Genomic DNA, 11,768 nt, shown 5'->3' on the forward strand with positions numbered 1-11,768 from the left:
GGGGGACACCATTAACATAAAAATCTAATCATGTTTATTGCACCAAGAAAACAAGTATTCTTTTGCTAACTGCATGTTTTAAAAATCCAAGACAATATTACAATCTCTAGATTAAATTTCTCAAAACTACATTTGCAGTAGATGGACTGCTAATGAAGAACAGATTGACGTAACATTTGTGATATGAATGAGTGACTTAATGTCTGTAATAAATAGGTTTCGGAGGTGAAGAGCTGATTTTCATTTCATGTGAATGAGGGGGAGATATAAGTTCATACTTCTTTCTGCTTCTTTCATTCATGATTCCTTTTAGTTGTTACATGAACTATTCATATTTATTATTGAGAGTAAAATTAAATGAAAATGAATGAAATATTTTACTAATAAAACAATACAATATTACTATTTTTAAAATGGTGATCACTGGCTGTTTTTGGTGGGAACTGGAGAATTCAGGCAAAATTCGCCTCGGAATATACTTGAGTTTTTAAACACAACATCTCCTTTCTTTCTCACCATAGTGGAGCCGCCTGTAGCTTAGGACGTCCTCAGCATCCGAATCGCTTACAGCGAGAAGCAATGATCCTCTCATCTTTTGCTGGAATTATAATGGTAAGTAAGTTTGTATAATTATAACTTTTTCTTAGCCAAAATATATTAGCACCTTACATCCTACTTTGAGTAAACATCAAATGAACTCCAAGAATTTATTAACTTATAAGGCACATTAACAAAATGACCCATCAGGGTGATTGATGTGAACATCTGCTTGAAAATGTAAATAATTTTCTACAGACTTAAATAGATGTAAATGACCCTTTTGTTCTACTTACTGATAGTAACAAGTTGCAAAGTGGGGCTTGATATTAGCTTGCACATGAAAATTATAGGAGGTGATCTTGGTATTAGTACATAGCTTTTACATATGAATACATTTTATTTATATGCCTTGAGCCTTCGGCTGCTGGCTATAAAGCCAGTTGATTGCTAAGAGAGAATATCTATTGGTTTAGTAAGATTTATTGCAGTACAGTGACACATAGAGGTATATATTGAGAACTGTATTGTATCTGAAGCTACAAACATACTACAGTATAAGCAGTAAGAGATCAAACCAGTGGCAGGAAACGAAGCATTGGGAATTAAAAATTAAACCGTAGAGCCAAACAGTTTGCTGAATTGGATCTTTGGGACTTTTTACAGACTGTTTTGTTGGGACAGTGCTGAATAAGAATTCATGGTTGAGTTCTAACTTTTTAAATTTGCCTTCAGTACTAGTTGACATGAATTTTGTATCTGCCACGGTTGGTCTATAATAAATTTCATCAGCTGTAGAACATGAATTCACAGCAGAGTGCAGTGAAGCTGGCAGGCAGCAAAGAAACAAAGAGAATAAATAAATGTTTGAGAACAGCAACAAAAGGTCATAGTTCATGTTGAGAGGACTGTGTGTGTTTCAGAGCAGACTACCAGTGGAGAAAATCCTGGCTCTGTACAGATGTAAGCCAGTTGTTTTTTTACCCAGCCATCAGTCTAAGGTACAAAATATGTTCTGGATCATCTTTACATTCACACTGATGTTACTTAAACATTTATACAGTCTGCAAACTGAAATAAATTTAAATTAGAAAGCTTTATTTTTCCTTTAGTAAAAAATAACAACTTTGTCCTTGGTCCTTATTTTTTCTTTTGAACCACAGGGGTCAATTGTATGCCCTCTCACTTTGTCCTACCATCCATTTGCCATGCTCAGATCTTACAAAGCTGTACAACATGCCAAGAGACACAGTAAGTCTGAATGTTATAACTCATTTTATTTCATGTATTGACTTATTGATTCTATTAGGTTGTTGGCTAGTTTATAAATATTTGATTGAAGTTAAAGGGATTTGTTGCATAGGCCAATGAATCTCGATTGCCTTCAAAATATAAAGCAGAGGTCAACACCACAAGCTAACTTAAACATGCTAGTAGAATATTCTAACTTTAAACAAGCTAGTTTCAATTTAATATTTAGAATAGTTAACCTGTGACAATGGGTTATATTAAAGTTGGATCATATGAAAATGCTTTGTTGTTTTTTTTGCTAAAACAAATTTGTCACTATATCGTGACAGGAGAGTGTGAATCAGATAAAGTATGAATAAACTGAGCTCCTCTGCTTTCTCCCAGGGCTATCTAGAAACAACCAATCAGAGCCAGGAGGCGGGTCTTAGCGCTGTCAACCATGTTCGTGTGCCCACCGCACTCCCTCTCACCAACTTGTACTCTGCTACTACAGATTCTGCCTGTCAGCAGTTCCTGTTATGAATTATAAAGCTAGTTACTGTGACCACTGATGACGGCAGATAAACGGTTTTCCTGTAACAGTGAGCCGCTTCTCTGCTATTAGGACACTTAGCTTTGACGGCTCTAAGAGGTGGAGGAGATCTATGTTTCACAGATTATCTGTCTCATAATATACCATAATGACAGTAATGTCGTGACATGGTAATGTCACGACACCGCTGTTGCTGGTGCACCAAACCCATCCAAGCTTTATGATCTCAGCTGCAAAATGGAAAATAACAGTGAGAAACAAATAGATGCTTTGATTACTGAGAGCCTTTACTGCTTGGCAGGATGACTTATTTTAGGAATAGTAATACAGAGCAGATCAAGAAAAGTACATCTTTAAAATTTGTCAGTACTAAAACAATTAGTACAACTTGCCTTGGAAATTAGAGAAACGTGAAAAAGACTTCTGTTCATGAGGACTTTATGTTGATTTTATATATTCTCTAACTGATCCAATAAATTTGTTACAAAATCTCTTTTTAAATCTTGCAGATCAGAAGCTGAAAAGATGGCTGTCTGAGCAGGCAAAAGCGAGAGTCCCAAAGGGACCCGTTCCTCCACCATCCTCATCTCCGTCTTTGCCTGAGTCCTTTCTCAGCGTGAGTACATCACAATTCAGTCCTCTGCTGCCCTCTGCTGGTGTAAACAGTCCTTCCTGCTTTCTATCCTTCAGGAAAGCAGTGGTTTTCACCAGGAAGCAGCTGAGCACTATGAGGGCTCCCAACAGAACTGATGTAACTGAGTCAGACATGTAGAACCACTTCACTTACACACATGTGGACCCCAGCTCACAGTTTTTTCTATGGAACTATGTTTAAGGCTTTGTTATGGTAACTCCAAAACATTTACTTTCTTGTCCTTAAGGCAGAATGTAAGTAATGCAGATGAATGTTTGGAGTTATCAGTTTCCATCCAAGTGTTAGCATCCTGGCTAACGTCTTTAGATCTTATGTTCTCCATAACGTTGTTTTCTCCTGACCCCGTCCACTGTGTGAAGTGCTCCAGTCCCTCCACAACATCATGCTGCCACTTCATACTTTGCATTTGAGTTCTTTCAAACTTCCCCCAATTATTTCTTCACATGTAAAAATTGTTTACATGTGAAACACTCCAAACACTTTAATTTTAGATTTGTTCAATGAGAGGACAAACCCAAAAAGAATTAAGATCTTTGACTATTGCATTTAGCTTTGATATTTTAGTCTATAAGAAGCATACAAAGCCATGACATCAACATTTTGTCTTTCCCCAACTGCTTAAAGTAGCTGTTTAGTCAGATTCAGTGTTGATCAATAAGAAAAATGTCCAATAAAATATATTGGAGCCAAACTTACATCTACCATGTGTGGTCTAATGGAAGGTTAACATAACATGTTTAAACTTATTCTATGTAGAGCAAAGAACAAACAGTGTTGTATTGACAGGAACTTTCTGATATCATGTCACCAAAGTCACATTTTCCACCAGCTGCACAGTTGTTGTTGACCTCTGGCATGTTCCCCAACAAAGACTAAACTCCTCTGTGTTGGATGGGTGGATAAAACGTGTTCCTGATGTTGATATCAATAAAGAGGGCAGAGTTGGTCAGTAATTCGCCTGCTAGGAATTTTGTCCTGATGATTCAGGGATTTTGGTTCTATGGCCTGGATCAAGATTTTTGGCAGTGGTTCCAGCTCATTAAATCCCCGCTCACTGAAAAAAACAGCTAAAGCGGGATCTGAGGTTTATATAGCAGGGCTCTGCTCCTGCTTTGTGAGACCACCATATTCCGCTGGTGACCGGCTCCAGCACTCTTTTCAGGATGAGCAGTAAGGTAAGAGCTTCCCATTCATTTCTTGTTTTTTCCTGTTTGCCGTAGATCTAATGTTGCCACACTGCCCTGTGGCTTTTTTTGTCACATAGAAGAAGTAATTTGGTGTTTTCAGTGTAGAATGACAGAAAACTGAACATGGAAAAAAAAACACATATTCAGGACGTCTGAGCTGAATATTTCCTCTTCCCGTTCCTCTTGTTGGACTCAGATTATATTCTACGAGGACCGGAACTTTCAGGGCCGCTCATATGAGTGTGATTCCGACTGCCCTGACATGAACCCACACTTTACCCGCTGCAACTCCATCAAGGTGGAGAGTGGCTGCTGGGTGCTCTACGAGAAGCCCAACTACAGCGGCTACCAGTATGTCCTGACCAGAGGAGAGTACCCTGACAAGCAGCGCTGGATGGGCTACACCGACACCATCCGCTCCTGCCGAACCTTCTCCTATGTGAGGTTACTTTGAGAGCTCAATCGAATGAATGTTTCTATGCTGTTAAGAGTCAAAATAGGTAGTTTGGCCTGTTTCCACCTATTGAATTTAAAAAGCAAAAATAATACTAAATATACTTCCAACATTTCAAACCAATGTGGATTTAGCTGGATAGGTAACTAACAGGTAAACATTGGCTGATGACTAAGCATGGTGATTGACTGTCAGGCTGCCAGCCACAGACCCAGAAGGCTCCTTTCATTTTCTAACTTCCACCTGCAGACCAGCGAGGGCCCCTACCGCATCCGTATCTACGAGCGGCCCAACTTCCAAGGTCAGATGATGGAGTTCAGCGAGGACTGCGAGTCGGTGCAGGAGCACTTCCGCAGCCGAGACATCTACTCCTGCAAAGTCTTGGACGGCTACTGGACCCTCTACGAACACCCAAGCTTCCGTGGCCGGCAGTACTTCATGAGTCCTGGCGAGTACCGCAAGTTCAATGACTGGGGGGCCACCTGCGCCACCACCGGCTCTTTCCGCAGGATCACAGAGTTTTAATCCTTTCAGTTACTGATACGAACAACAAGATGCGCCAAGAGCTGACCTGACAAAGCTGCTGGATGCTGTTAGAAAAAAATTAATAAAATGAGTTGCTGTAAAGGATTTTCTTGTCGATGGTGAATAAATGTCTCAATATTATCCGATTTACTACATCTGTGACTAAGAGGAATTTTGTGCATTTCCAGGATTTATTTTGATCACAACACAACATAGTTCTGTTTCCCTAAACATGTTTGATTTACTGTAAATCTTCATACCTGCACAACAAGAGGCTTGTGCAGATACTTCCTGTTAGGAATTCCTCCAAAGGATTGCTTTCCTATACTGCTATGAAATCTAGAGGAGTTTTTCAACTGATCAAAAGTTAATCAAAAGAAATATGACTGCTTTGATCTCAACTGTAAATGTTTCAGGTAAAAATGCAGATACACAAGAAAACACAGGAGGCCATCCACAGCCAGCATGGCAGAACTGATAATCAAAGATCCCTTTTTCATTTGCTATGTCAAAATCAAAAGGATACTATTGCTAGTGTTTATTTTTTATTAACATTATTTAACTTACATCAGTTGTATAGACCAAATTTTACAATTTTTTACTAACTTCAGTTATAAGAGTCAATCATTTGAGATAAGGGATAAAATGGGTTGAAATTTTCCCAAAAAAATAATGGAATTATTTCTCAAGCTTATGTATTCAAATATGACAAATAATGTTTTGGAAATGTAAAGATGCCAGGGTGCAGGTTCCCATTTGAAACCTTTTTTTTTCTCCCCAAATTACATTTTTAATGGACTTGATCCAGAACTTTGTCAACACCATCTGATAAAAATGAATATAAAATTAGTTTTAATGACCCTATTAGCACTGCGACAGACTGGTGACCTGTCCAGGGTGACCCCGCCTCTCGCCTGGAACGTAGCTGGAGAGGAACCAGCAACCCTCCCGACCCCATTAGGGACAAAGGTGAACAGAAAATGGATGGATGGATGGATGGACCCCATTAGCAATATTTTTACTCCATTTCACAGACAAATGCTTCCCAAGAACAAAAGAAAAATTATTTAAAGCAAAACACAACATAAAGTCCATTTGACAGAGTTGACACAGAACTGAAGGTGGTGACAAAGTAGTGAGTAAAAAGAAACACTTGATACATGTGAAGTAATGCCATTTGTGTAAAATACATTAAAATGAATTAACTCAACACTTAAGCGAGATTTGTCAACTTTATCACTGAAAGTCACAATGTCAGTTAAAAACTCTGACAGAGTTGACAAAATGCCGAATTACCTAAATCTATATGACGTTATTCTGAAGGAGGACACATTGTAGCTCATCAGGTCCATGGAATCTTTACAATATACACAAATTAAGTGTTTCTGTCAGAAATTTCATCAAAATTTTGTAAATTCTCAGTTATGATCTTGACACAATATGGTTGTGACAAACATCTTGGGAATAAAAAGAAAGAAAAAATGAAAAAATAACAAATTCACCAGAGTTGCCTAGGCCTCCTAGCAAAGGGAGAAACAGGAAAAGGTCATGGGGTCCTCAGAGTTTCTGGTGCCCCACAATATGCCTGATTTTGTTACATTCTTTTTATGTCTGTGTTGACAACAACCTTGGACACTATTTCAATTGAGTTGGAAAATATGTCAAAAATGATTTTTAATTCAATTTATTGCTACTTTTATAATTATTTATCTGAATACTTATATTTAGTTGTCATAATACATTATTTTAGTATTTCTTTAATTGTTCTAAACTATTATAATGTACTACTAATTTACAGACACCATTCACCTACTACAGTTTAAAATAAAAAAAGATATTCAGCAAACACCATGAAAACATACTCCATTTTATTTTTTGTGTATATTTTATTCAATTCTGTGCTTTATCCAGAGGACATGTTTTGTCCTTCTTCCCAAGAACCACTGAGAGTGCATCTTTTAAATGTCTCAGAATCATCAATTATTGATTTTGGGAAACTCTTCCAACAATATTCCTCCGGCCAGATGTTTTTAAAGTTCTAAGGAAAGCCTCGTCAGCTCAGTTCCTGGAATTCTCCGCAAATTATAATATATATTTTTCTCACTTCTGCATCCTTAATGTTTGTGGCTGAAACTAGAATAACCAGGACCCGGTGAAAAAAATAGCTGCACCCACCTGCTGGACTTGGTGGGTGGGACTGGACCGACACGTATTTAATGATACATAAATCCAGCCAAATCCAAGCAAAAAGCTTGAGAGAAAAAAAATAAAAAAATGGAGAAGTGCTTTGTGAATTCCTTCCACAGTTCTTTTTTTAACTTGTGACAGAGACAATGCATTCAAAGCAAACACAGGCTGTGTAAACACTCTGCAGTGACTGTTCCAGTGCATGTCCATGCTGTGGCTGTTGCTAGAACCTGCTTTCTGCTGCATACAGGAGCAGAAAGACTCTTGTAGTCTGCTGACAGCAGGCCTGCTCTGAATCACAACATGCAGCTGAACATCCTTCCCCATATATATAAAGTTGGACACTTCATGGTATAAAACGATATTTGTTTGGGTTTTGACAGTAGCCATCATGGGAAAGGTCTGTGTTCAGTTTGAAGACTCCCTTTTTGACATGCTGTGATTATGCTGACAGGATGATTTCTTCTGCTCCATCAGATCATCTTCTATGAGGACAGAAACTTTGGAGGCCATCATTATGAGTGCATGAGCGACTGTGCTGACCTGCACTCAATGTTTGACCACTGCCGCTCCATACGCGTGGAGAGCGGCATGTTCATGATCTACGACCGACCCGGTTTCATGGGGAACCAGTACTTCATGAGAACGGGAGAGTATTCCGACTACATGGGCATGACCGGCATGAATGACTGTGTCCGGTCATGCCTCATGATCCCCTTTGTAAGTTGTCTTTTAAACCAGCAAGGTTGTAGACTCGTATAGCACAGGCTGGCTTTGATGTCAGGCTATAATGATTACTTATTGCAAAGTGTTGCCAGTACAGCTAGCCAATCAGAGCAACCGGGCTATTTAACTCCTTTTTTTATAGACAATTAATAAATATTGGAATTTTACCAGAAATCCAATTTTCTCAAGAATTCTTAACAACTTTTGGCATATTTAGTTAAACAGCAAGAAAGTATGTATGTGGTTAAAAATTGTCACTTTGTTTTAAAAATATACAATGGAACAAATCTAGGTTTTTTTTCTAGAAAGGAATTTGTTTTCTAGATGAAGTTGTACCCTGCGACAGACTGGCGACCTGTCCAGGGTGACCCCGCCTCTCGCCCGGGACGTAGCTGGAGATAGACACCAGCAACCCTCCCGACCCCATTAGGAAAGAAGGGTGTAAAGAAAATGGATGGATGAATGGATGAAGTTGTATCTCCCTTCAGATGCAGGAGCAGAGCCTTCAATAACTGTTGAAGCCAAAGTAACTTTAGGGCTGGACAATGATCTGTTTGACTGTTTTTTTTGTTGTTTTGTTTTTTACCCAAATGCAGAAAAAGGAAGGAAAGTGTTTTATTTTCATTTGCAGTAGATTTGTATCAGTGGGACAGATGGAGAAATAAGATAGTTGGAGCAGTTGAACCTTTTCACATAATCCAAAAACAAGAAGCAAACTGAAGCAGGTGGAAATGTGTCAGTGTTGCTTCATCTTGTCCCAGTGTTCTGGTGTGAGGGTCTTCTGTTCAAAGGCATGGATTGTCTTCAGCTCTTCTGCTAGACACATGTTCACCATCCTGTGTCTCTGTAACAGTGATTTCCCCTCAAACTGCGCCGACACCACCAGGACTTTGAAACTGGCTGCACATCTTTCCGGAGAGGTGTCCTCTACGTCCACATGCACTGCCTCGAGCTCCTTAATAAGCTTCTCCCGGATGTGATCTGCTGACACTGCCATGATTATCTGTGATCTGCTGACTTCATCAAGTGGACACCGCACAACCGGTTACGTTATTATGGCCCAAAAAGAATATCCAAATGACTGTTTGACTGTTTTACCCAACATCACTCCCACAGTCTGCACCCAGAGAAGGTGCATCTCACTATATAAACGTAATTATGAAACAAATAGTCAACATTACAATTTGTCAAATCTCACCATCAAGGAACTCAGTGTTTCAGTGTTTCAGCGGGTTTTTTTATATTTGTTTTTGCAGTTTTCTGTAAGCTTGTTTCAGATTAATGGGACATAGAAACTGAATATTACTTCTGCATGTTTGGTTCTGGTTATTGGGATGCAGAGCAGACCAGAGCCAGAAGACCTGAGCCGTCTGCCTCAGGTCTTTAACATATTGTGGCGCTAAACTGTTCAGTGATTATTCTTATGTGTCTCTGAATGTTCAGGTCAGAGTTCATCACTACAGGTTTCACCCAGATGAGTTTACTATTCGAAGCAAATGACACACAATGATGTGAAAATTATCCACCTTTCGGGTTCAAATGGAATACAATATCAGTTCTATTAACAGCTCTAATGGTCTCTACAGAAACAGTGAAGACCTCTAACCTTCAGATTTATCTAGGTCATTTGTTTCCAGGCTTAATGTGAGCATGAATGTGTTCTTAATGGTTCCATCCGACATGCTTCTCCAGCACAGTGGCAGCTTCAGGATGCAGCTGTACGAGCACTTCGACATGGATGGTGAGATGATGGAGCTAACAGATGACTGCCCAAACCTCATGGGTCGCTTTCACCTCGCCAACTTCAACTCCTGCAACATCCTGGACGGCCACTGGCTGGTATACGAGCAACCCAACTACAGGGGGCGCCACTACTACTTGAGGCCCGGCCAGTATAAGAGCTTTAGTGAATGGAAAGGCGCAAACTCCAGGATTGGCTCCATCAGACGTCTGATGGATCTCTAAGAAAGGGTTCTCATAAAACACCTGCTCTTTACCATATTTCACACGCTGATGAAAATGGCGTCAGTGCTCAAGTGGATTCAATTTTGCTCTTGCTCTTTTGATTTGAAGGGCGACTTCTTCCAGGAAGATGTAACATGCTTGGATATTCTGACTCTGACCAGAGGACTAAATAAAATTCTCCCAGCATTGACTCATATCATGTTCTGAAGCATTACCTGTTGTAGACATTCAGTATCTTCAGCAGATAAACTTTATTGCGAGTCTCCTTTTACTGAGACAGATGGATGACTGAAAAATCCAAATCAAGATGGAGGCTTTTTCTTGTTCTTAACTCCACTTTATGATAAAAATATATATTTAGGAGAATTTGCTTTACCTGATCTTAAAGCGAGATCCTGACAACAAGACTCTAAACAGTGCAGAAGAGAAAATGAAAATAACACACAGTGCATCCAGACAGTATTCACAGTGCTTCACTTTTTACACATTTTATGTTAGAGCCTTATTCTAAGTTCTAGTGAATGAATCTCTTTTTTGAACACATTTTTGGAGTCGTTTTAGAGTCAACTCCTGCAAAAGAAGCATTTAGTGTTTATAGAAACCTTTAAGTCTGAGGAAGACATGGATGATCAGTGCAGACTAGGGATGCAAACAGTTAATCGACTTATTAATTGTCAATTGATGATTCGTCAGATTAAAATATGTTCCAATCGATTAGCTAATAATGTCTGCATAGAACTTCTTTCAGTGTTGTGGTGTGGCCGCCATTCAGAAGAGAGTGCTGCTGGTCATCCTCAAGCAGAACCAGTTGGTACAGAAATAAAGATGGTGGCCCATCCCACAACACAACAGAGGAACTGTCCAAATGGAGTCTGTTGTGGAATGTATAGTCCACTTTATGTGGTTCTGTTTTCAAATATAGACACTCAACAAGCTCCTTTTACCTTAACAGCGCTCATTTAGCTGTGTTGCATGCCATATGTAAACACAGACGAGTCTTCAGACAAAACATAGAACTACAGTTTTCTTTGTATTTATAAACTTAAAGTCAAAGGAAAGAAGTATTTAAGTTTAAACTACAAAAATATGAAATTTAGTGTTTCCTTGCATGTTGATAATATAAGCTTGGGGCTCTCTGTACATATGTGCAAAGAATAATTTGGAATTTCCAGGAATAAGGCAGTAACATAACAAAAATGCAGAAAAAGTGAAGCGCTGTGATCCAGATACACTGTACTAATTTATGCACACTGTATTGCTTAGTGCCTGTCTTTATTTCTCCGTTTGTTTGAAACATGTTTCTGTTGAAAATTACATTTACTTGTACAAATAATGATGCTCTGACCTGTGGAAACAAGAGATCCCTTAAAATGAACCTGTCTGACAACATGAAATGTGCAGAAAGATCTCAAAAAGCAATATTCCATGCTCCAATCTAAGTCCAAGCGGTGATTAAAGAATGATTTCTGACAAAAAAGACGTCTGTCCATCTGTTTGTGGCCTTCATGTATCCAGCAGGACAAAAAAGGTTGGTGCACTTGTTTTTACTTTGGTTTCTAAGTTTTGGTTGATATTCTGAAATTCAGAAGGGTGACAAAAAAGGAAATCAGAATAAAACGTTCAGGGGAGCAAATATTATGCATGTGCAGAACTTTATGATTATCTGGTGATAAAAGTTTGAAGCACAACCCAACACATGTTACTGAGTGACTTAGTTGTGGGCACAAACTAATAAAACACATGTTTCAT

The 11,768-nt window shown here is 38.9% G+C and overlaps 3 protein-coding genes across 5 annotated transcripts; 2 read left to right on the forward strand and 1 right to left on the reverse strand.

Annotated features, from left to right (window-relative positions):
- Positions 1–525: 525 nt before the first annotated feature.
- On the forward strand, positions 526–5,282 carry LOC122839468 (gamma-crystallin M2-like). Of its 3 annotated transcripts, XM_044131051.1 has the most exons (7): positions 527–612; positions 1,461–1,538; positions 1,701–1,788; positions 2,830–2,936; positions 3,011–4,150; positions 4,359–4,601; positions 4,866–5,282. In XM_044131051.1, exons 5-7 carry the CDS (start codon positions 4,139–4,141, stop codon positions 5,139–5,141), a joined length of 531 nt encoding a protein of 176 aa, XP_043986986.1. In that variant the 5' UTR covers positions 527–612; positions 1,461–1,538; positions 1,701–1,788; positions 2,830–2,936; positions 3,011–4,138; the 3' UTR covers positions 5,142–5,282. The 3 variants fall into 3 exon arrangements, with proteins under 3 accessions (XP_043986987.1, XP_043986986.1, XP_043986988.1); XM_044131053.1 differs by lacking the exon at positions 1,701–1,788; XM_044131052.1 differs by lacking the exons at positions 1,461–1,538; positions 1,701–1,788 and having other exon boundaries at positions 526–612.
- Positions 5,283–7,790: 2,508 nt separating this feature from the next.
- On the forward strand, positions 7,791–10,019 carry LOC122840180 (gamma-crystallin 2-like; the record flags this gene model as incomplete). Its single annotated transcript, XM_044132408.1, has 2 exons — positions 7,791–8,048; positions 9,747–10,019. Coding segments are annotated over 2 exons (531 nt in total), but the record flags the coding sequence as incomplete, so codon positions are not given.
- Positions 8,646–9,131, reverse strand: LOC122839469 (bolA-like protein 2). The gene has a single exon (XM_044131054.1). The coding sequence runs from the start codon at positions 9,049–9,051 to the stop codon at positions 8,791–8,793; it is 261 nt and encodes an 86-aa protein (XP_043986989.1). The 5' UTR covers positions 9,052–9,131; the 3' UTR covers positions 8,646–8,790.
- Positions 10,020–11,768: the final 1,749 nt, after the last annotated feature.

This window comes from Gambusia affinis, linkage group LG11, assembly GCF_019740435.1.
Source record: "Gambusia affinis linkage group LG11, SWU_Gaff_1.0, whole genome shotgun sequence".
In the NCBI taxonomy this organism is placed as follows: Eukaryota; Metazoa; Chordata; class Actinopteri; order Cyprinodontiformes; family Poeciliidae; genus Gambusia; species Gambusia affinis.